Source organism: Lycorma delicatula, chromosome 6 (genome assembly GCF_047948215.1).
Source record: "Lycorma delicatula isolate Av1 chromosome 6, ASM4794821v1, whole genome shotgun sequence".
Classification (NCBI taxonomy): Eukaryota; Metazoa; Arthropoda; class Insecta; order Hemiptera; family Fulgoridae; genus Lycorma; species Lycorma delicatula.
The window spans coordinates 50,471,207-50,498,095 of NC_134460.1; the positions used below are offsets into that span (position 1 = coordinate 50,471,207).

Here is a 26,889-nt window from a genome sequence, read left to right on the forward strand (position 1 = left end):
GTACCATCACATTAATTAATAATAATTTAACACATTATTAGATTTTAATTTATGTACCCCAAACTTTTCCTTAACTTTCCTGTAGCTCCGTCTATTTTACCAATGTTCATTTCTCTTTCCACTTCTGAACACTTTTCTTTAATCCACTCTTCTTTCGCCAGTTTGCACTTCCTGTTTATAGAATTTCTTAATTGCCGATAGTTCCTTTTACTTTCTTCATCACTAGCATTCTTATATTTTCTACGTTCATCCATCAGCTGCAATATATCGTCTGAAACCCAAGGTTTTCTACTAGTTCTCTTTATTCCGCCTAAGTTTGCTTCTGCTGATTTAAGAATTTCCTTTTTAACATTCTCCCATTCTTCTTCTACATTTTCTACCTTATCTTTTTTACTCAGACCTGTTACGATGTCCTCCTCAAAAATCTTCTTTACCTCCTCTTCCTCAAGCTTCTCTAAATTCCACCGATTCATCTCTGACACCTTTACTTCAGGTTTTTAAACCCCAATCTACATTTCATTATCACCAAATTATGGTCGCTATCAATGTCTGCTCCAGGGTAAGTTTTGCAGTCAACGAGTTGATTTCTAAATCTTTGCTTAACCATGATATAATATATCTGATACCTTGCAGTATCGCCTGGCTTTTTCCAAGTGTATTCCTAGTTTAAAGGGTTAAAATGGAGTAACAATAGACTTTACTATTTTTTTTTAAATTTATTTTTAACAAATGATGCTATGAACTTGATTTTTGGTATGTGCAATCTTTACGTGAATAATTAAAAACCAACTTGTACATTTTTTTAGAGATTCCGAATTTAAATGGTTAAACTGGATTTTGAACTTTGTTTTTGAAACCCTCGGTATATTTTTCTCGGTATTAATTTCTCGGTAACAAATGAAGATATTACCTTGATTTTTGATGTGTGTAATTTTTATCTAAATATCTTAAATTCAATTTTCTAGAATTTTCGAAATTCAACTTTGAAAGGGCTGAAGAAAGGCAAAAGATAATTTAAACAATGACTGTTCATTTCAAACTATACTAAACGAGATATTCACTAGATTGGGCCTGCAAATACTCTTCAGATAAATATCTAAAACCCGTTTTGGGTTTCTTTTTAATTTTAGGATATATGTTTACATGAATTTTTTTTACACGCCTGTCCAAAAAGGAGTGTAATGTGTTTAGGATGTACGTATGTGTGTTTGTTCCACTGTAGCAGCTCAACGGCCGAACTTATTTAGATTATGATCCTGCGTTGGAATCCTTACGTTATCAAGAGCGTCGTAAACTATATAGATATGTATGTTTAATTGACATTAAAAGGCCACAAAAAATCATATATACGATTCTAAATCGATAATCCATAGTATTTTCAGTATCGATTTATTGAATCGAAAATAGTTGTGTTTTAAGATCTGCTATGATACTATACTGAATGAATGAAATTCGGTAGTAAAATTTATTAATTTATTTTATAATTATTCCTACTGTTGTCATTTATTTTGTATAAATATTTAAGAAAAAATCTTATAATTTTATGACTGGCATGGCAGTATGTAAGCATGTTCTTTCTGCTTGCTTCTCTTATTTGTTGGTGTTGCTTCTTCTTAGTTATTGTTTATAAATATTTAAGTAAAAATAAGTCATATGATTTTTGACGGGCAGTGTTTCAATCATGTTACCTTGTTCTTTATTGCTAAATATTAACTTATAATCCTCCTTTTATTGATAAAATTAAATAAATGAAATTAATAAATAATAACAAGTAAAGAAAAATACAAATGGAAAATATAATTAAAAATAATCAAAGCTTAGAAATTAAATAAAATAATCCGTAAATTAACTGACAACGAAGTGGTTCTAGCGGGAGAGAGTCATGGAGGAAGCTGTGTGCAGCCGCCCGGCGCACCACCATTGGTCCGCTATGCGCCAAAATTTTATTCATAAATATTAGCTAGTAATCCCTTTCTTTTATTAATAAAATTAAATAAATAGAATGAATAATTTACACGACTGCCCTAAAAGGAGTGTATGTATGTGTGTTTGTTCCATCGTAGCAGCTCAACGGTCAACGGCCGAACTGACTTAGATGAATGTCCCCTCATTAGAATCCTTACGTTTCTGGGAGTGCCATAGGCTATATAAATATGTATATATATTACATATACGTACGTATATTTATAAAAATATATGTAGTAGTGGAAATTTGCCGGTTGAAGCATAAACATTAATGAATTGTGAACTGTGAGCCTCTATCACTGTCTTAGCTGGGTTCGAATTGAGCGATTCAAATCAATCGAATGAATAAAATTACAAAAATAATAGAACTAAATTTACGTTAAATAAAATAAAATAATATATTAAATAAATTAAAAAAATTTCTGTTTAATAATAATGAGTTTCCCGTACCGACTGCTTGTGAGGCTGAAGTGGTGAGGTAATGCGAGTACCTCATGCGAGGCTAGACCAATTATCACCGTTAACTGGTAACAAAAGGGGTACTCCTAAGGCGCTGTTTTGGGATGTGCAGTGGGGTGCTCTTATAATATTTCTACAAACAATTGTCCGATTTTCAAAATTCCAACGAGGTATTTGCTAGTTAATACAAATTCACGATGGAGACAAACCGGAACAAAAGAGCAATGTATTTTTTTTCGGCAGTCGTGTTTTTTATTTTTTAATATTTATCTGTTATTTCCAATATTTTCACGAGTAGAATAGATTATGAAAGTCTCGGGAGAACTTCATGATACACTCTGAACATAATAAAAATACTTGTATGTAGCAAAAAACTTCAACAAATAAAGATAAGATAAAATAAAATGATAAACAACTTCTGGAAAAAAATATTACTTATTAATTACCAATAGGAGCTCCTTCCTATATCTTTTGGATGGCAAGAAATTAATTTTTTTAGCAATATTTTTATGAAATAATTTTTTTAATTTTGACCGACAGTTTCCGTCAGTGTTTGAGGGAAGTTGATAACTAAAGGTATGCCAGATGATACAACTCTATCTACATATAATAACGTTAACGTAAATATAAATTTATTGTCTTAGAATAATAGCACTACATTTTAAACAACAGATCGTATACACTGAAGTATAAAATTAACTCACTGATCAATATAATAATGCGCCCATTATTCTGCGTTACAGATTATGTCCATCATTTTGAATGTGATAAGACGTGAAGCCTTATTTAACTATTGTTTCCCTGAATAAACTTAACGAGCAATGCAAGCTATATAATACACAGGAATTTTGCTAAAATCTGTCATTATGTATTTATTTTTTATTTTTTGTGAGGGAGCGAAAAACATTTTAACGTTATCATCGCCAAAAATAAAAATATAAAATATAAAAATAAAATACAAAACATAAAATTAAAACAAAAAAACAACTTAGACTAGAAATTAAAAAATAAAATTAAAACTTAAACTAAAATATTAAATCAAAAAACAAAATATTGAACACAAAAACATTCAACTATTATCATAGCTACATACTAAAAAATACTACTATCATAGAAAGAAAAAAAACTATATAAAAAACTAAAATAAAAATATAGAAATAAAATTACTATAAAGAAACTTCGAGAGGAGGGTAAAAGTCTCCTTCTCGGATAACAGAAAAAATAAAAATTTAACATGAAAATTATAATTTTAACACTATTAAAAGGTTTCTAAAACATTAACAAGTGCAGGAATTAAAAACAGCCGGTCCAAAAGATTTTTATCATTGACGAATATTCGTCATTATCATTGACGAATATTTATCATTGACGGATTTGACGAATATTCCTGGGTATATTTCGCAACGCCGCATAACGTACGCACTCTACAAGGATGTGGCGCAGAGTCAAGCGGAAGTTGCATCGTACGCATATTAGTAAATTTAATTTTGACATTAGATGTGTCTGAGTGATTCTGGTATGGCTAACCGAAATCGACAAAGAATTACTTCCTCTCGACAGTTTTCTGAAAGACGAATCCCATGGCAACACAGTGTTTTAAATGCATCGGAGTTTATTATCCACTGTGTGGATAAATATTACTATTTAAAATTATTGTAAACTATAGGTAGAAAAAAATCAAACCATATTTAACGTCAAATAGTGAAAATTAAAACGATAAATTTAGTTCATTTATCCTTCACGAAGAGTTAAAAAGCGAATATATATCAATGTACAGGCTTATCATAAAAGAATGGTGCGGTTTTGAACATAGTTTAGATTAAAACAGAATTACTTACAGTTTATGTTTTTTTATTTTTCAAATTTGTCGTCTCAAACATTTTTTTACATAATTAATAAATTTCAATACGTGCGCCCTTAGTTGCTCGACAAATGTCCAAACGATACTCAATTTCTCTCCAAACATTATTTAACATTTCTTCGTTAATGGTTGTCGTTGCTTCATTAATCCTGTTTTTTAAGCGGTTTAGGTCGCGAATTTTTTGTGTATAAACAACGCTTTTGATGTACTCTCGCAAGAAAAAATCGCAAGGTGTCGGGTCTGGACTCCTTGGAGGCCAATGTACGGGTCCTTGCCGGCCTATCCATCGATCTCCAAATTTTTCGTTCAAAGCGTCCGTGACCGATGCATTGAAGTGCGGGGGAGCACCATATTGTTGGAAATGAAGTCGATGAATGTTTTCGAGTTCATCCGGCTGAGGAAAGCAATAATCGGTTAACACGTCAAGATACACAACTCCATTAATTGTTTTTTCAGCAAAGAAGAAGGGCCCTATTACACGATTTTTCATCACACCACACCAAACATTAACTTTAGGCGAATAGCGTTGTTTCTCGATAATTGCGTGTGGGTTTTCAGAGCCCCATATTCGTGAATTGTGTCTGTTAACACATCCATTCATGTGGACTGTTGCTTCGTCTGTAAAAATTATATCTTCTAAAAATGATTCGTTTTCACTTATCTGTCCGATATTTCAGCAGAGAAGTCGTAACGTTTTACACCATTATCGGGTTTCAATTCCTGCAGTATCTGGATTTTATAAGCGTGTAATTTCAGTTTTTTATGTAAAACTTTGTGAACTGTTGATTTTGGAATACCTAATTCGACGCTTCGACGGGGGATGGACTTCCCAGGACTTCTAATTGCCGATCGTCTAATTAGTTCAACCGTTTCGTCTGGTACACTTGTTCTGCCGGTTGATTTCTGTATCTTAACCGATCCGGTTTCTTCGAATTGTTTGAACCAACGCGTTATGTTATGTTTGTGTGGCGGATCTCTTCCGAATTCACGTCGAAACGCACGTTGAACTAAAATTACGGATTTTTATTCAGCCACCAATAAAACACACTTTGCTTTGTCTTTACCCGAGAACATAGTAACTCACTAAACTCACCGCAACAACAATACAAGAACTGACATTGTGGTTACAACTGCTGATAAACAAACTTTTGGGTTGGAGGCTTTCGGGGATAGCAATATAACATCTAGAAATGTCTCTACAATCTTCCTATGAATTACTGAAACCGCACCATTCTTTTATAACCCTGTATTTCACTAAGATATTACCTAGAAAATTTAAAAAATGGGAATTACTTAATTTTTTTAAACAAATATTTTCTTAATTTTTATTATTGGACAGAAGATGGTCAGCTTCCTCATGACTTATATTTAACACATTGACATTTCCATGGTTGTCCTACTTATCGTTGTTTTATTGTTTATAGAAATAAATTAAATATGTAAATGTGTATATGATTTTTTAAATTATTTTTTAATGTATTATTAGTTGTGTTTTTTTCAATTTAGTTCATCTATGGACCGCGTGAACAACTTCATGTATGTCTTTTAATCTCTTTACTCCAGTAATTTCTCATTACTTGTGAATGTAGTTTTTTCTCCTCAGACCATGCCAGATTGTTTGTTCTTTACTTTTTGCACCCACCGTAATTGTCGATCTTTTCTAGAAATGTGGTCTTGTGTCTGCTTTTAGCTGATTATTGTTTGTATATTTTTACGGATATCATCGAATCATTTTTTTTTTTTTTTTTTTTTTTTTAACTTTTTGTACTTGAGGAAATACGTTTGTGTTGGGCGGGTAGGATTAAATTCCGTAGTTATAGAAATATATCATTGAGGGCCCAACGACTATTACTGTTGATGGTAACGGATAGTTACCGGACGGTTTCACGGAAGGCGGTCTTGGTGATTGCGAGAATGAAACCGGTTGATATTTTTTAGCTCTATAGAGATAGAATGGTATGTTGCTAGAAAGTTGGGTTAGTTACTTCCGAAAATATTCGGGACATCGACCAAAATTATTTTGATATATGGCAGGCTAGATAGGATGAGACTATTGGTGGGTTATAAACTCACGATCTCTTCCCAGACATTAAAAGTTACGGGGCGCTTCGAGGGTTTCCTCTAACAAGTACGTAACTCAATTTCTTATCGGTCACAGGGTCTTCAGGTGTAGGCTGGCTGGGTTCGATCTGGTGGATTCGAGACTGTGCCTGCAGTGTAGGGTGCCTTCCATGTTGTGTATGAGTACGCCAAATATGATCTGGAGCGCACCACAGTAATTCTTGAACTGGATACAATCGGAGCAACGCTTGACATCAGTCAAAACTGGAAGTACCGGGGTAAATAGTTCTGCACTATTTGGCTAGGGAACGGATCGCTGAGGAAATCTAGGGTGCTGCTTGGTCTTGTTTCTGCGTACTTTATTTTATTTTATTACAATTTCTTATAAGTGCTGTTTTGTTAGTGTTGTATCGTTTTGGTTGTTCTGTAATAAGTTTTATTTTCCCGTTTTTGTTTTAGTGGTTTTCCGCATTTGTGTCGCACGTGAACTCACTTTACCGTTCGGGTAGGTAGGTGATTCAGTTCCTTTGACGACTATAGTTTTCAGTGTTGCTTGAGACTAGTGATGTTTAAAGATGTGTCATTATTAGTAATAGGTACATCGATGGGAATGTCGCTTGTGGCACTCGCATCAGTGGCATGTGGTATCCTGGGCCGAGAGGATATCATATGCTGAGGTTTAAAAGATGATCTTCTAATGTTCATCATGGCTAGGTACGGAAGGATGGTTGGTTGTTGGAGGGTGTCTTCCCCTAGGGGTTCACGATACGTTTTGTGAGTCTTTAATTATATATATCAGAAAAAAGTTTGATTTCCTTACTGGTATAAAAGTATGCGAAACATCAACAAGAACGTAAAAATTTTTAAGTTTAAAATATTCAATTCATGACCAATAAACCAGGTAAGCTATTAATAATACTTAAATGTTTTCTAATTATTAAAAATCAGAAAAATACGCTACGTTAAAAACTGCATTATGAAAAAATAATCATTCTGTGTGAAATAATATTATTTAATACTCTTTAAGTTTTTTTTTTCAAAATTCTGTATAATTGCTTTCTTTAATAAATTAAGCCGTTCATAACCAAATTGACATACAAAGGAACAAATATAGATAGAACAGTAAAATTACTCGTAATTTTCCTTCTATTTAAGCGACAACGTCTCGTTTAATAAAATTATAATAAATTTCATTAGAGGAAGATTCTACTCTTGAATAATATAAAACAGTTCGCAGAACATGATTATATTTATAAAAGAAAATCTATAAAGCAATAAAAGGAGATACGTAACAGTAAAATAAGTGAGGATTGTTATATTAAACAATAAATACATTAAAATATAGCAAATTGATAGTTTATAATGTGGAATGTTTTCCAAAGCATCATTTAAAATCTAAATTATAAAATCCTGCAGAGGACATAGTTGTCAGGTATGAATTCATTTATATACACATCTTAAAAAAATCTGATATGGAAATCATATGACTTCATTTTACGCCTGTTAAATTACATATACAAATTTTTTGCTGCAAGTCATTTAAACTTATTTCATTTGAAAGTGAGATTCGATCCCTCAATTTTTTAATAAAGTGGACAGTTACATAATTGCATTGTGGTGTACACCAGATTGGATCACATTTTATTTGTGGTGTCCGTATCAGCATTTTATATATACACGTATATTAATTTTATTTCACATCGCTAAAGTATTCATGTGGTGTAAGTGAAACATATCGTATCGTAACCATGGACACACATCGGTTCGATTAAGACTTCATATAATTTTTTTTTTTTTTAATTTAAATATATTTCGTTTTTGTAATAATTATTAACTTCTGTAAAAAATGTTTAATTAAAATGAAAAGTACATTAAAAACTACTGATTTTTAAAAAAAAATTTTTTTGTCGTTATTACTGAACATTTATTGCATGTTTTTTTTTTTTTTTTTACAATCAAAGATTAATAATAATTATTAACAAATCATTATATTTAAATTAAAAAAAAAAAGTTAAAAAAAATATTTGCATATGAAATCGGAATCGAATGGATGTGCCTTCCCCTTGTAAGATTCAAATATTTCATTAATTAAAATTTTATTTGGCTATAACTGTGGAACCAATGAAAATAAGTACTACTTATGATATTGTTGAAAAGCTCTCAATGAGGGCTTATTACTGCAGTTAAGAAAAAGTCCAAAATCCAAATGTTTTGGATTTTGGGCTTTTTTGGACAGTTTTGGTTCAGTCGATTGCAATTAAAAAGGGAGATGCACAACTAGATATTACAACAGTCCTAAATCCAAAATTTCAACATCTTACGGCTAATCGTTTTTGAGTTAAGCGAGATACATACGTACGAATGTACAGACATCACGCCGAAACTAGTCAAAATGGATATTTCCGTTGAAATATGAAAACTGAAATTTTTCGTGATCACAAACTTCCTTTACTTCGTACAACGAAGTAAAAATTTTACTAACAAGGACTTCTTTGAAAATGCCACACATTGTATCTCATGGTAAATAAAGTACTCGATTTACTCGGTACGTGACCTTACACGAAGATTCGGTTAATGATTGATAAACCTTTATTTTTTACTGAAATCATTGAGAATCTCATAACCTTTCTTGGTAAAATAATTCATTGGTTGTTGATTCGAAATAAATGGTCTTTTGCCCTGACAGCCAAAAATGTCTAATTTTAGCAAGACGGCTTCTTTTTTGGGGGTAATTTAGTAATGAATTAAGTTTCCCCTATTCCTCTCTAATATTCTAATATTACAAGAATCTATAATTCATCTCCAAAGTCGCTGACGGAAAGTTTAGTAAAAAATTTGTCTAAATTAAAGGAATTTGTAAAAACATTTGTGAAGCAAATATAAACAGCTAGTAAATTATAAATTTACTTTCTTTCAATTTTTTAGCTATTCTCTTACTATCTTTAAAATTTCTGATTTCTTTATGATTAATTTTGTATTATTTTTTTGATAAGATACCATTTTTTTTTAATTTTTTTATATTTTTATTTATCATTCAATAAACTTTGAAAATATCTCTTTTATTATAGGGACTGACTACCGATACATAAATATATTGATAAGTGACGAATATATCTATGGGATTAACATGTAATGGAAGGGAATACGTTTATAATATCAAGCGCGCAACAGGCGTTTGGAGATTATTGTTTCTCGACAGGTTAAACTACTTTAATGCTCTATAACAACCCGTTGATTTTCTGTTTACTTTGATGTATATACTCAGAGTTACTTTTTTTTGTTACTTAAATTGATAGACGTATCAGTAAAAGAGCTCTGTAGATTTTTTCTTCATTAATTATTATGTTATTACGTAATGGAATGGTAGAGTTACTGCTTAAATGTAAAGTTCCAAGTTCGTACTCAGGTCAGACATTACACTTTTCCTTCCCCACAACATGCATTTCTTATTAAAAATTTTTATGTAATTAACTTAAAAATAAACTTACTTTAGAAAAACTAACTGATATAGATTTTATTAATAAACATAAAAGAACTGTATACTCAAATGAGCAAACACAATCGAATTCAACCAAATTTTCGACCGCAATCTAAATATGTGAATGCATACTTAAATATAAAAAAAAAACTAATAATAAAAAAAATCCCTTTCGGCAAGTCGAAAGAGGAAGGTAGATTTCACCGGTGCTAATTAGGGGATAAAAATATTTCCACCTTAAAGTTAAGATGAAATTCAAGTTTACTCAATACGACAATGGTTGCATGTGAAAAAAGTTTCACATATTTAGCATACGACAAGCCCCACCTTCTTACAATTACCGCAAAAATTTGATCATCCCTTGCCGTAAGGGTTGGTCATATCAAAAATTATTTCAGACAAAAGTTTTAGGTAATGTTTACAGGACTAACGTCCACTTTAAAACGATTCGATATTGTGCCTATTAAGGGAGGTATGATTTTTTTTTCTTCGAAACCCCATTTTTCCACTTCCTGGGCCAATGGTTGGTGATATCAAAAAACTTTACTTATACAGGTTTCAGGTCCTTATCTGAAGAATAGAAGGAACTTTACAAGAATTCGTTATTTTACTTAATAAGAAAGTTAAGGCAAATTTTTTTTTCTGTTTTCTTTTGGTTTTGGTCATCCCTTGAGATAAGGGTTGGTCGTATCAAAACTCGTTGCAGTCAAAAGTTTTAGGTAATATGTAGAGAACTAACGACCACTTTAAACCGATTCGATATTGTACCTCTTAAGGGAAGTGCGATTTTTTTGTCTTCGAAACCCCATTTTTCCACCCCCTGGACCAATGGTTTGTGATATCAAAACACTTTACTTAGATAGGTTTTAGGCCCTAATCCAAAGAATAATAGGAACTTTAACTTGACAAGAAGCACATGATAAGTGGTTCTTAATAAATTCCCATAATAAGTAAATCATAATAATAGTTAGCAGTAATCTTAAAGTCCATTGGAAAAAATATTTCTACCAGCACTTCATAGTCTACAAAAACAAAACATTAATAAATCTTATATATATATATATATATATATATATGAATTTTTGTTTGTTTGTCCCGTATGCGTTCCTATATACCATTCATCCGATTGCGATGAAACTTTCGTGAGTTGTTCGCACCCACGCGAAGGTTTCTGAATTAGTTTGGATCCGCAATCTCGAAAACTTTTATTTATAGTCCGATTTGGATCCTATTCAGAATTTAGTTACGTGAATTTAGATCATATTCATAGAATTTAGAATATATTTAGAATTAGTGACGTGAAAAGAAATATTTTTGCAAAAAATTAATCTACTAAGAGGCGTTGGGATCGAGATATTTCGAAAGATTGTACTTATTTGGAACATATTCAGAATATACATTAGTTACGTGAAAATAAATTTTTCAATAACTATAGGCTTCTTGGTGGCCCCGGTGTAGAGATATTTACGAAACAAATATACAAACACCCATTATTCTTCTTCTATATATATATATATATATATATATATATATATATATATAAGGCAATGTATGTGAGTCCGCTACAGTCTAAAATACTACTGCTGCGATTTACGCGAGGGGTAAAATGGGGAAAGGGAAATAGTGAAAAGTGGAAAAGGGAAAGGGAAAAGGGAAAAAGAGAAGGTTAAATTTTGTGAAGTCCGTAATGTTCATTTCTTAAAATTTTTTATCAATTGATTTTTATCAATTTTTTTAACTTTCAATTGTTTTCCTTTAATTTATATATATACTCAAATCTAGCAATATCGAAGCATTGCCGAATCTGCGAGAAAAAATTAAAAATTATATCACTAGATTTGTCATAGTCATTTATCAAATCATCATCCAGTAGCCCCTAAGTCAAGCACATGGAGACGTTTCAACCTTCAGACATCTCTGTTGTTATCAAGCAGATTGATTGGTAAGTGGTTGAAGTGATTTTCAAGTCGTTGCTGGTATTTAACACTGCGCCATCTCACAACCTCACGAACCGTCGAAACCTCTAGATATTCGTGAATTTCATCATTCCATGTGAACCATGGTGTCTCTGCAATTGTTCTCGTTACTTGTTTTATGATATCTATGTTACTATTACTTGCTGTTAACCACAATTCTACATTATAACTCCAGATTGGTCGTAGTATAACCTTGTAAATCAGTAATTTATTGAATAACTTGAGGCGTAAGTATCTCCGTAGCAGCCACTGCAGTTCCCTATACTTCGCGTTTAGTTGTTTTCTTTTCATCCTTACGTGAAATTTCCAGGTAAACGTCGGTCTAGGTGAAGTCCTAGGTATCGAACCCTCTCTGTTTCTGGGATCAAGACACTATCCAAGCACACACTGGGACAGTCACCCTTTCAATTTTCTTTTAATTTGGCTCAAATATATTTATATATGGGGCACTAACAATATTAATTTATTTTTCGTTTTTCAAAATTCCTTATTGGGCTGGGGGATATTGCGAATAAAATCAATTTCGATTTTCTTTAGAGGCATTTTAGGGAAAAGTTATTAAAAACAAATTTTTTACCTGCAATGCATAAATAAATAATAAAATAAATTCGAAAAATCTATCACCACCTCTTAAAACTGACTATATGTTTTTTTTGTTCTTTTGCCTTATCTCTCTTTGGTTTGAATGTACTCCTAAAAAGCTTTTTGAAACTTTATACCTCATATATAGAGCTATCAAGAAATTTCTACAAGTTTTTTAAAATTATTACTTGAAAAGATTTTCGAAAATTTTCTTATTTTATGCTTTTCTTGAAGAAGTGTTAGATTTAGAGAAAGCTTTACTTAAGAAAATTTATAATATATATTTAAAATATATTTTTAAACAAATTTATAATTACTTTAAGCAAATTTATAAAACTTTACATAAGCTTAACCTATAAACGAATATTTTTAGAAAAGGTATTTTTAGAATTTATTATCCACTAAAAAATATATATTCCGTTTTTGTTTTCTGGCTCTAACACGCTTTTAATCTGTATTATTAATAATCGGGGAAGTTACGCAATACTTTTCCAGCTTGTTTTTATTGGTTTTTACTTAATGATCTTTTGAAAAAAAATGGTGTTTACCTTCCTAACGATATATTTTTTTTATTCTACTTTAATTTCAAACTTTACTCATGCATTTGAGAGCTATTCAATAATCCGTTAAACTCGATGCAAGAGACACCAAAAAATTATTAATTATATACATTATTTTTCTTCTTGCACAGAAAATGCATTCTTCGTTTTAAACTTATTTAACATAATAATAAAATAAAAACTGATTAATGAAGAACAAAATTATTTAACTACTTACGGTTTCTAACGGATTGACAACAGCGAATAAAAATCCACCTTCTTTATTACGTAATTTACACGTAACAGATATAGCGAATTCCGGATAGAATTTCTCTGGCATAAACAGTCTGTACGGTGATTTTATATCAGATCCTGGTTTTAAACCAAATGTTGGAAATCCATCAAGACCGTAATCAAAGAAAACTGTACTTGGATCATCAAACGGTATCTTAATTGCTAGTAGTAGTTCTTTTTCAGTCAAATCTGAAACAGAAAATAGATAAAAAATTGTTTATTATAAATATACAGACGAATGTATGGAAATAATATCGAAATGAAAAATACATTTATTTATAGACACAAAATATAAAATATTTACAATAGTTTTCAACAAAGTGTTAATTTTCAATTTATGAATGTAACATTTACTTTTATGTTGTATTTTAATATTCTGTTTTTGAACGTATGACACGTATATTTCAACATGGAGGATGAAATGATACGTAAAACTATAAATTGAACATTTACGGAAATCGTACCCGAGACCCAGCTATTCTAGATACTAGAAAACTCGCTAACCACTACACCAAGTAGCCTATTAGTATCAAGTAAGAAAATCATAAGATTATGAAAAATAATCGTACAGTGCCCGATATCAGTAATTTTTTTTCTAACTCAGTTATATGTATATAAAATAAAATAATAAATTACCAAAAGATTCTAACTTTACAATTTTTTGGTAAATCATAAAAATGAGAATTTTTGATAAAATTATTTTTTGTGTTTTATTTAATACAACTCTTAAATTTACAGATCTAAGAGACGTAAGGTTGTAAGTACCGGAACCTAACCTTTAAACCACGTGGCACATGTGGTAGCGTCTCGGCCTTTCATTCGGAGGTTCCGGGTTCGAATCCCGGTTCAGGCATGGCATCTTGAAATACGCCACAAAACATTCATCTCACCCTAATAAAGCAATACCTTATGGTGATCCCGGAGGTAAAAAATAAAAAATCGTTAAAAACATTCTGACAAAAGTCACTTACAAATATTTTATATTTCCAAGAATCACAAACATCCATATCAGGTAACAGAGAATGAAGATTGAAATGGTTTTCCGTTACAATCACACGCCGTATGTATATAATTGCGTATAATAATTCTGGCTGTTCAAAACGCTGATGATATTCACTAATACGAAATGAAACCACTGGATGTAAATCTATAATGAACATCATTATTCTAACAATGATTAACTGTTACTATTACCTGATTTATAACTTATTATTGATGTAAGTTAGTATTTTAAAAAATATTTCCCCTTATTCTGATAATTAATATGAGGTATTTCTCTGTAGAGAACTCAATAAGTGAAAATTTGGACACTGATATGTAATGTTTTTCTAAAATTAGACTCTCTTGGGATGTGATTTAACAAGAAAGGAAATTCCTTGATGAGATAAAGAGTAAATCCGGGTAGAAAGTCACAAAAGCTCTAAAACGAATGAAATAAGGCCATCTAGAGGGATTTACTGAATCCAATAAGGCTTTACTAAATATTTTAGTATAACTCAGAAGGCTGTATGGTGTAAAACATTAATTCTCAAACTTTTTCACCACCGCCCACATTGAGAATCAAAAATTTCTAGCGCTCCCAAAATTTTTAAACTTACCATCTGTTAAAAATAATAATTGTATTTGATGTTTTTACAACGAGCTCTTAAAAAACAGCAATTGCAATTATTGTGTTTAAAAGCGCCGTATCCTATTTCTGAGTTGAAACTTACATTTTAAATAAGAGCAATTAAAACACACATTTAATCATATTTGGAAGTATTTTTATTAAAATTGCTTTCAAAAAAATTACAGTCTTTAATGATTGAGAACATAACATGATCTTGGGTTAGGCTGAGAGTTGGTGATACATGTTACAGTTTCAGTCTTTAAAGACTTACTTCTTTAAAGACAATACCTCGGCACAAAATGAAGAAACGCCAAAAACTGCAACAGTACATTAAAGATCTCACAATTTGTCATTAAAGCTAGATCAAAATACTTTAATTTCCATATTTATTTGTATCAATACGTTGCTTAGATAGGGAGATATGCAGCATTAAAGACAAAAGTGACCTTTTTTCTTTAAAGTGGAATATTTCGGTTCCGAAAAATCGTAGAGACATACAAAAAAAAAATATATTAAAGCTAAAGTCTTAAGCTTTCGAAAGATTTTAATGCAGTTTACTGAAAAAAATTAGTTTTCCCCAAGAGCTCGATCAAACATGAAGAAAAACTTTCAAATTTGTACAACTTTTCTTCTCACTGATTTTTTTTTAATTTGATGATTTTTGAAATCTGATATATACTGTCAAAAAGTAGAATATTCAAGCTTTAATTTTTTTTTTATTCGTCTCTAAGCCTCTTGGTTGCAAAGTTAAAGTAGTTTGAATACAATAATTTTTTATCATAAAATAAAGGTGTCCCTTTAATTTTTTTTACTAGTGTAGCAGGTGTTTAATTTTAGTTTGAAATATCAGGAAAACATGATTTTTTCCTTTTATTTTAATCAACCATCGCCTTCCTAAACCGCCTGAACGCCCCCAGTTTTCTGTGGGCCTTTTACCGGCCCCTGGAATGCCTCCAGCGCCCACAAGGGGGCGTTATCGCCCACTTTGGGAACGAATTTTGTAGAGGAATAGACTATCATCTTATACGATCGGTCAGTTTTCTAACACAAAGATGAGTATTTGGAAGATATCCCAATTGCAATATTAAGTTAGATAGATAAAAAACGTTGATCTGCGATAGTAAATGGGAGTGAGCAAAAATGGAATTTATGAAATATACAAAAACAGTCGGTGTGTTTTGAGCAGGGTAAGGTGTGGAAGATGATAACCTGTTTCAGTTTTTGATCGGGCTCGAAGCTATAAGATGATTCAGAGGATTTTCACAGTCTGGCTGGAATGACAAAATTTGAAAGACAACGTCCATAAGATACGTCTGATATTGACTTATTGTCAAAACGTTTAGGATCTATATATTAAGAAGAAGAAATGGTAAAACCGTACAAGATGGTAAAGTCGAACTAGTAAAAAGAAAATTTTGCGAAAAGTAAAAATATTGCTGGGATTAGAAAAAAAATTATAAAGAAGATAGATGTTATTTACAATTTGTAAAAATTCATTTAGCTGGGATAAAAATTATAGATTAAGAACGAAAAATTCAATTAAAAAAAATACAGGAATATAGACAAAGTGCAATCTGCCCCTGCGTTGTTATCAATTTATGCACTGAATAAGCCATTACAGATTGTAAAGAATAATTTATGGATGGGATTACACACAAAGGGAAACTGACAAGAGATAACCTAATGTTAAAATTTGCTGATGACAATGTTCCTTTAGGTTTAAGATTAAGTTATAATAGACATTGAATTCAGTAACATAGAAATTTAATTTGAAAACAATTGTCAAACAAAGGTTATAAAATGTGACAAAACAAGCATGATTGAGTAGTGTAAGGTAGAAAAATATTTTCAAATCAGAAGTTGAGTAATTTAATATTTAGACTGTAAACAACTTTATTATTTAAGTTGTCATAACGATCGACGGTACGAGATTTTCTGTATTTATACTAAAGTAAAACTTTATGAAATGCTTGGTCATTAATTTTAGTAATAAAAAAATGTATAATTTATGAAAAATCATGATTGTAAATTTTCCTAATAATTTTATCGCAATAACTTTAATGTTTTGGTGTTTGTATTTTATTGGTGCAATCACTCCTGAGATTGCGTTTACGTTAGCGAATTCTACCGTGAATTTAATGAATCATATACCTTTAATCGCAACCACTAGATGCCACTCAAATACAACCCTTATTTTATTAAACAGAGTAATATTACAAAAAAAATTATACGCGAGAGTTTGTCAATTACTGCATAGAAAAAGCCCAGTAATATCCATTTCTAACCTTTTATATTATAATTATTTATTTATTTTATAAATTTATAAAAAAAATTACTAGTTGTAAAATTGATAACATAAATTTAAACTTATTAATATAGAATGTATAAACTTATAAATCCCAAATGGAATTAACAAACTATTTAAATTTTTAATTTATACTACGATAAAATCCTGTACTAGGAAAAAATCCTAGTATAAACCTCACTACTTGAATTTGTGGAAAAAATAAAAACCTATTTTCAATTTGGAGTATTTTATATATTTCAAACTAAAGTTAAAAATAAAAAATAAAGGGAAAAAATATTCTAAAAATAATGGAATAAATTGATTTTATTACCACTTTTGTTTTTCTTTTTTATTATTCATATTACATATTACTACGAGTATATATGAACCCCAAACAAATAAACTTAAAGATTAATTATCTTAACTTGATAAACATATTCAAAATTAATTACTCGATTTAACATAAACATTTCATTCATACTCTGTTTATCTATTAATCTATATTTTTCTTTCATGTATTGTAATAAATCATTTTATTTTTAAAATGGCTTCCCTAATAATGAATCATAATAATATAGAATCATAAAAAATTTTATCTTACAGTCAATCAGTAAAGTAATTCATTATACATAAAATTATCAAACTTTATCCTTTTTAAAATAATTAAAAAAGAAAATTTGTTTGAGTTCAATATAAAACTTTGTTGGATTCTCTATCTTCTTAGGATATCAACAATATCATCAGCTATAATGTTAAAACAATTCATCTAAAAACAATTAAATAAAAAATTAAGTTGTATGGTAATTTTGTTCACGTATTTCCCAACCATAGCTGTGCATTCGTACGTAGCGAGTAGTCAATGCTAAATATGAACTCGAAGAAAAATTTAGGACTCAAATTTTAATAACAATACTATGACGCATACCATACGAAAATATCGATATATGTGCAAAATCATTATACTACAATTTATTTTTTATTTTTTTTGTTCAATGATTGTCACATACATGATAAAACATGATGATGAAGTTATAATTAAGAAATAGGTAAATAAAATCAAGTACTAGACGGGACCATCAATTTATTATTAACTCGTAAAGCCTAATAACATACATGTGAATATTATTCACAGGGTATATGTAGTCCACAGGGCTAGTGTACTGGTTAAACTAGAGGTCTAGTGGTCATCGCAAATCAGCTGATATCAAAGTCATGAGATCCAGAGATCAAATCCTATTAAAGGGTTACTTTTATACAGATTTGAATACTAGGTCATGGATACCGGTGTTCTTTCTTGGTTGGGTTTCAATTAACCACACGTCTCAGGAATGGTCGATCTGAGAGTGTACAACACTACGCTTCATTTACATTCATAAATATCAACCTCATTCATCCTCTGACGTAATACCTTACGGTGGTTCCAGAGTCTAAACATAAAAAAAGAGAGTATCGTATATACTAAGATGCCAGTCGTAAAACATCCAGATCGCAAGTGTCAAATATACTTCCTTAATTTTGATGAGAAATATATATTTTTTGCATGTTAAAAATTGTTTTTTAATCTCAAATTTCCAGCTGGACGACAAAATAATCAAACTGAATCTATTTATTTTTGAGCCGACTACTTAACAAAAATAAATTTACAACATATATATAGAAAGTGACAAATGAATAGGTGCTGCGACAAATTGATGAAGAAAGAAGCATTTGGAAAAATATAATTAAAAGGAGAGACAAATTTATAGGTCACATATTAAGGAATCCTGGAATAGTCGCTTTAATATTGGACGGTCAAATGGAAAGGAAAAATTGTGCAGGCAGGCAATGTTTGGAATATGTAAAACAAATTGTTAGGAATGTAGGATGTAGGGGTATACCTAAAGGAAACGACTAGCACTAGATAGAGATTCTTGGAGAGCTGCATCAAACCAGTCAAATGACTGAAGACAAAATGTGTATGTGTGTGTGTGCGCGCGCGCGCGCACATACTACATATCTTTTTTTTCGAGATTTTTTGAGATGAAATATATCTAAAAACCTACTCAGTTTATTAGTACGGTTTTTCAACACAGCATTATAACATCAGTTAAACTTACGAAAAACCAATATTAAGTACCTACTTCTTTACTGGTAACATTTGAAAAATTTATTATCAGATAAACTTAATGATTAAATAATTAAATAAAAACCAATTCATAAATGAGTAATGGTCAATCAAAAAATAAAGCTTAAATCGTTCATTAGTTAATTTTATTATGAATATTAAGAGTCCTTAAGAAATAATAAATGATGCACAGCTTTTTTACCCCAATACAATAAAAGTATCACTTTTTTAATCATTTGTTTAAAATATTCCTTTCTTCCTGTAAACTATAATAAAGTATTTGTTGAAATTCACATCTTCCTTTCATTAAAGTTTCTTAATTACATCCCTACATGATCTTACAATTTTATTTTTCAACTCTTATATGTTAACACGAATTTCTTTATAAATTTTGGATTTTAAATGACCCCTCAAAAAAACGTCCATTGGTGTAAGATCAGCAGATCTTGCCGGCCACTCAACTGTTCCTGTTTTAATTATCCAATGCTCAGGAAACTGATTTTCTAAGGCATGGACTATTAGTAGGTGAATAACTTCATCCAGCAACTGCAAATTCTTTTCAGCTCTCAAATTCCCATTGATAAATACTGAACCAATTATGCTATTACCGTAAATTCCGGCCCGTACATTTATTTTTCAGGATTCAGCATGTTTCCAACATTGAAAACATGAGTATTTACATCGCTCCATTATCGGAAAGTATGTTTATTAACAAAACCATTTTTTTTTAAAAAAAAAGGTAAATTCCTCAGAAATACAAATATTTTTTGTAAAAATTGGATTGGAATCTATTAATTGAATCATTTATTCTTAGAATTCAATCCTTCTGTCAGCATCATCCTCGCTTAGTTCTTAATGGAGTTAAATTTTTATACGGAAAATATTTATTCAGTTTTAATGTCGTGAAAACGAAACCATAAGAAACCCCAGTTTCATGGGATATTTTACTAATTGAGCCTGAGGATTTGCTACTACATTTCCAAGATTTCAACCAATGTTAATTCGTCTGAAACCTTTTGACCTGCACGTTTCTTATTCATGCCAGATCCCGTTTCTTGGATTTTTTTACAGATTACACACTCTAAGAGTGTGAAACAATTTTATTTGGATGCCATTCATTAAACAGGTAGTTTTTCTAGCATATTTATTTTGTTCTCCATGTTGAAATTAGTTCAGTCCTTTCTTCCAGATTGTAAGTCATTTTAGCGACACAAATTTACTAAATACAAAAATAGAAAGACCAAATGGTAGAACAATAACACAATTCAAATACCAATTTAACAAAAGAACATAATTTAAATAAAAACATGATGATGAAATAAATATAATTAATACCTTTTGCCACTAATTACATACAATATGGAAGAAATCAATTTGCAAAAATTTACCTTAGAAACTAAGATCTCAATAATTGGCAGCAAATTTTAATCTTTTATAACAAAATAATAAATTGTTCAACATGTTACCATCAAAGAAGTCGGTACCTAATTATTGGCTTTTTGTATGTTTAACTGATGCTGTGTTTACTGATACGTTTTTTCAATGCTGAAGAAACGTAAAACCCATATTTTTAAGAAGAACGGACGATTTTAAAACCTTATGCTTCGGGTCAGTAACACTGTATCCCAACATAACCTAAAGAAACCACATTTTTAATCCTAACTTCAACACCAGTGAACCAATTATGATTTTATTTCTACAAATTACATGTCATTCAAAGGGCCTTCCAATAAGTTATCACAAGCTACATTGTCTCATTTTTAAAAAATAAATTTTCAACCCTTGAAAATTTAGAAAAATTTTCAAGAGCCAAATTTTTGTTGGTCATTTTTTAAAAATAATTTTCACAGTTTTAATCCACAGATTACGATTAATTAAAATGGTTTAAGAAGTAATATCACGTAATTTTATAGTTTTTTTTTTGGACTGAAATTTTTAAAAAGTACTCTCCCAAATTATTTTTCACATGTACCGAGCAAAGGAGTGAACGAATTTTAATTTTCTTTTCACTAAAATTCATTATTTTTTCAGCTTGTCAGTTAATGTAATTAAATGTTACCATTGCCATTTAAAATTTTTGAGTTGAGGTTGGTGTAGCGGAAAGGGTAAGTGGTAAGCCATTGGTAAGTGTACGCCACTGGTAAGTGGTGTGACTATTTGAGATTTCTGTCTTAACTGCTGTGGATGTTATGGATGTTAGAAGCTTTGTCCGGTTTTCTGCTTGGTTCTTGTGCGATTTTGTATTTGACGTGCTGTATGTGTTGTTTTCAGTGGTGTTGTTTGTGTGGTGTGTGACATTCTGTTGGTTTGCTATGACTGTGTATGCGGGCGATTCCCCCTTCTTCTGATGAAATGCTTTTATAAGCAGTACCAGGAGGGGGGGAAACCAAGGGTAGAGGTTTAGTCGGTAGTGCGCAAGTATATACGCACTTGGTTACAACTGGCGGAACCTGTTAGCGAGCCTGACACTGCTAAAGAGCCCGTAAATGGGGTTCCTCCACCTCCTGGAAAAAAACGTTTTAGCGGAAAGGGTGGGTTCCACCCCTTTGAAAATAATTTTAAAAAGGTACCTCCCGAGAATAGTCAATGGAACTGATAGCTGTTGAATAATACTTGGTAATTTTTCGAATGATTACCGGTATAATAATAAATAACCTATATGGAGAAAGTATAACAACTTTGTTGTAAGACTTTTTATTTTTATTACAGAAAATAGTATTGTTAATAAAACCTTAGGAAAAAAGATGTTTGTCTACACACCTCTTATTCCTATTATTACAAATATTATATCGTTGAACGGTATAATACAATTTACACCATACCTGTAGAGAACGATTATAATATTCTGGCAAGAGATTCATGGAAATGAATAATGTTATCATTAAAATGCTAGGAAGACAAGGTACGAAATTGTCGTTGACACGTGCAGTACATCAGTAAGGGTGGAATAAGAGGAAGTGCACATGCCTGCAAATGTCATTTGAACAGCGCACGCGGTACGGTATGTTTATTTTATGCCAAACAAAAACAAGAACAGCAGAAGCCATTTCCTGTTTTGTTTACAAAACAATGCATTCAGTACAACCTCCTATTCATCTTTAAAAAAAGGGGTGTGTGTTTTACAATAAAAAAATATTCCTTCTATTGAAGAATAAAAGAAAGAAAATACCTATTCTGTAATTTCTCGCTTTTGCTTTTTTTAGAATTATGCAGCCTATCGATGTTATATCCACTCACAGAATAAACTTTCATTTTGATAAAGTGTGATATAAAATAGAAGGGAGAAACTTTACGAATATTACAATAAGACCTTAAGTAATTAGCGTCTCAGACACTTTTAAAATTCATATAAAGGTTAATAGCTAATACATATGTACTAATACAAAGAACAAAACATCACCGCATATACAACAAAATATTGTTTTACTACATTACTTCACTAAGGATTACCCCCATAAGAGTGTTAAAGGGTTTTTAAATGATGCTCTAAATAATAAAGTTTCAAGTAATTATAGTAAATGAAACTTTTAATAATAGAAAAACACTTACATTATTGTTTTAATAAGTACAGTAAAAGTAATTTGTTTAATTAATTTTATCTTTTTTCCTTAACCTGTCATTCATGGACCACAAAAATATAATTATTACTTTTCTTTTTGTTCTCTTTAATTTTTCTCTAGTATTCTATCACACCTGTTCTTCAGGATTTTTCTTCCTGAGAAATTTTTGATTTGTTAATTTTCTCTTTGAATTATTTCTGTTAAATATTATATATTTTTAATTCCTTTTTCTTGAAGATCTTTTCTAATTTGTACTATCAAACTTTTATTTTGGTAAATTTTCTTGTTTAAAAAAGTTATATAGTTTTCTGTAAATCTTTCTTCATCCATTCTCTGAAGATAGCTATTAAAAATAAGTCTTCCTTTTCTAATTTCAACTGTTATTTTTGGCCAAAAGGTTTATACAGTTCAGAGTTTGATTTTAATCCACAATTCTCATCTTATTAGATTTAATATTTTCTTTCCTTCGAATTCGTCTTTCTTTCTAATTTAAATTTTCTACTATACTTAATTTGAGTAATATTTTTTGTCCCTTCCTAGCATTGTCACTATAACATTCGTAGTTGACGCGTTTCGGAGTACCCGTATTCTCAAAACTACTTTTAGCACTCTATAGTGTAAAAGTAGTTTTGAGAGCGTCAACTACGAATAGTACAACAATAGGAAGAGCAAAAAATATTACTCAAATTAATTATGATAAGGTTTAATTTTCTAAGCACTTGGCGCATCGTTGTCGTAAACATTTTACGGATATGTCGTTACACTTTTATTAACGTATAATTTATTTTATTAATTGACAATTGACTATTATGAACGTAACAATTTTAACTTCAATTTAATTATACATAAAAAAATTATATGCATGAATATTAAATTAATAACTTCAAATAATCCCTGATGATGGAAAAGAGATTCCGAAAGCGCACGGATATTTCCATTAAAAATTGTTGATAAGTGGAAAATAGTATTTTAATACTGATAATCTTAGTAGAAATATAAAATATTGTGAAAACTTCTACTATACTTTTATATCCCATTAAAATGAATGTTTTTAAGTCTTAAAGAACTTATCTTTTTATTGTTACGTTGCAGTGTCTTAATTTTTAACATTTTTTATGTAAAAAAAGAACTTCTAACTTTTATAAAAGCTTTTTCAATCTTTTTGCTTTCATCTTAATTACCTTATTAAGTCTTCCGGTTTTTTATCATTGGATACAAATTTTGTTTTTTCAAATGAAATTTATAAAAACTACCAATTTTCTGTCGTTATCTTGAGTTCTAAATCTCATTTTAGCATTTTATTATCAATATCTATTATAACTAAAGTATAAGTAAAAGCTAGACAACCTATACACTTTAATTCTTCTCAGTTATATAAATTTATTGGCACACTATGATTTTCTTCAAGTTTTTCCATTCCTGATAAATCTTTTCAAAGCATAGTTACAAAAGTTGAAATAGTTATACTCTGATTAATTTCAATTACAACTATGAAAGATCAACAAGAATTTCCCATAAATTTAACAACTTTCTGCATTTACCCACTATCCACGATGGAATGCTTGTGACGTACTCTTCACTCATTGTTACTAAATGCTTACTGAAATCGCCATAACCGCAACCGCAACGAACACGGCCTCGCAGAACTACTCCCACCACTATTTACTTAAGTACTAACGGATTCGAATCTGAGTCTTGAAACATACCAAAAAAAAATAATACTAATAATGGGCTCAGTTTTATAAAATAATAAAAAGAAAGAAATACCAGCGCCTTATAATCAGTGATTTCAAAAAACTGAAATTAAACAAAAACTAAACGGATGGTATATTCTTTTTATTCATTTTTTTTTAATCTGATTTAAGTATTAATTTATTATTCAAATTTTTAATTTTAATTTTATTGAAAAATGGTTGTATGCATATAATAAACGTCCCTTATTCAGAAAACCAAGCCGTTTGCAATAAAAGTACTCGAAAAACGTGCTTCTTGATAAAATAATAAAAAGCAATAATGTATGAAAATCTCAAAAAGAGGTACGGATTACGAAACAATATTGCTGCTGATTTAGAAAATGGCAAAGAAGAAAAAATACTTGCTCACTACAAACCAGCGGATTTAACGCGTTTGCAGTAAGCCATCGACGATATTAAATATGTGTTATGTTTGACTGAAATTCCCCTGTGCGAAGCCTTTTCACTTAAAACACAGAGGTCTCAAAAGTACATGGTATTGTCAAAACTTTTTTTGTGTATTTTTTCTTTTAATGTACGTTTTATGTAAGTTTACGTTTTAACTTTTTTATTTTATGTAAATGTCAGAGCTCTTTACACCTGTATATTATATATATGTTTTTTTGTTTAGTTAATATTTCTTGTTTGCGTATATTATGCGTTATTAAAATGTAACGGCTGAGGCGATGCGACAGGTAAGCCCGCAGAATTTCGGGTGACTTCGGTCCATCCGGCTTACAGTGCGACCCAGAATGCCACTATTGTGACTACATATGGTGCAGCGAGGAAGTTAGTTGAACGCCGGGTTAAGTTCGGATGGGTGCATTGTCGGGCTCGCATGGGAAACCCTGAAGACAGATGTTTCCGTTGCTGGAGTCTCGACCATGTGCCTTCCGCCTGTCAAGGAACTGAACGCTCGAATTTGTGTTTTAACTGCGGGTAGCCTAGTCATCAGCGAGCTACCTGTACAAATCCGCAGGTGTGTTCTATCTGCAGGAAGGCGGACCACCAAACAGATAAATGCGCTAGTTGGAGGTAAAGGATGGGCAGATGGGGCGGCGAGAGCGAAAGACAGTCCTCTCTCAGATTTCTTTTTCCTTCTGGGATGTTATGGATCATATTCAGTATGCTTACGGAAGGAGGGGTAGTGACGGGGTGTCGGAAAGCCCTCTGTGGAATCGTCGTACGTCTGTACTTGTGCGGGTGGGCGCCGATGATGAAGCACGGGAACTCTGGTTAAGACCGAGTCTTAACCTTTATTTCAATATATAATTCTAAATAAAACAAATAACTGCAATTAAATGCTCAATTTTGAGCAAAGAATGTATGAAATTTTGGAACATAACGTTTTTATATCAAGTTTTCCATCTATAATATTTTCGTGTATAAAAAGCAGTATTACATGAAAACTTAACATACCAGTGACTTCAAAAATTTGTTAATTTCATTCAGCGCATACATCGAATATCACGTAATATATGACGTAAGGCTCATGTACAATTCCTACTCTAATTGAATGTTAAGTAAAATAATAAAAAACAAATAATACTGAAAAAAAAACTAAAAACACCTTGAAATCATTCATGTTTTTTTTTTTTAACGAATCATTGATTTTATTTAGAAGAAATAAAATTATTTGGAACAATTAATATTTTTTTAAATCATTAAAAATTTGTTTCATCATTTGGTAGCGAATAAGACTTTAATATATACGTATTAAAAATATATCGTTCGAATAATAACATTTTTTTCTTTTATCTATTCAATTCGACTAATAAAATATTTTTGTTAGTTTCTAGTACTATAAATACATTAAGTACTTCCTTAATATTACAGAACTGCTGCTCAGCTAGTATCAATGATTCTTTTTTGTGAAATAAACACATAAAATACATTTATCGCGGGTAAAACTCTTCAGAAGATGTCTCAAACAATTTTAGTTTATTTTCGTGATAAAAAATAAACAAAAAAACAAAATGAAGATAAAATGTAGAAGGTAACATTAAGGAATTTATTGTTTTAATAGATATAAACAGCTTTATATCTTTGTATACAGTCCACATTACACGTGTACAACAGTTCATAAAAGAATTAAGCTAACATAGACAAAGATACAAATAAAATAAATAAATGTATTGAATACAAAGGTACAATCCACATGCGTATCGTATACTTCGTAGAATAACAAAATTAACAACAACTTTTCTAGTCAGAAACGGAGAAAAAAAACGATTTGTCAAACGTTACGATTTTATATTTGCTGATAAAACGAAAAACTTGTTTCTTTTTTATTTCAGAGTAAGAGTTTTTATTCTTGAACTCATAAATTCATCGACTAGAGAAGAATAAATTTTACCAATATCAACTTTCTACTACTGTTT

The 26,889-nt window shown here is 30.5% G+C and overlaps 1 protein-coding gene across 2 annotated transcripts in view; it reads right to left on the minus strand.

Annotated features, from left to right (window-relative positions):
- Mp (collagen XV/XVIII-type protein multiplexin) overlaps positions 1-26,889 on the minus strand; it is a 1,718,393-nt gene that overhangs the window by 1,243,367 nt on the left and 448,137 nt on the right. For both annotated transcript variants that reach the window (XM_075369827.1, XM_075369826.1), the window contains exon 3: positions 13,160-13,404. In XM_075369827.1, the coding sequence (XP_075225942.1) occupies positions 13,160-13,404 (245 nt within the window). The remainder of the gene's footprint in view (positions 1-13,159; positions 13,405-26,889) is intronic.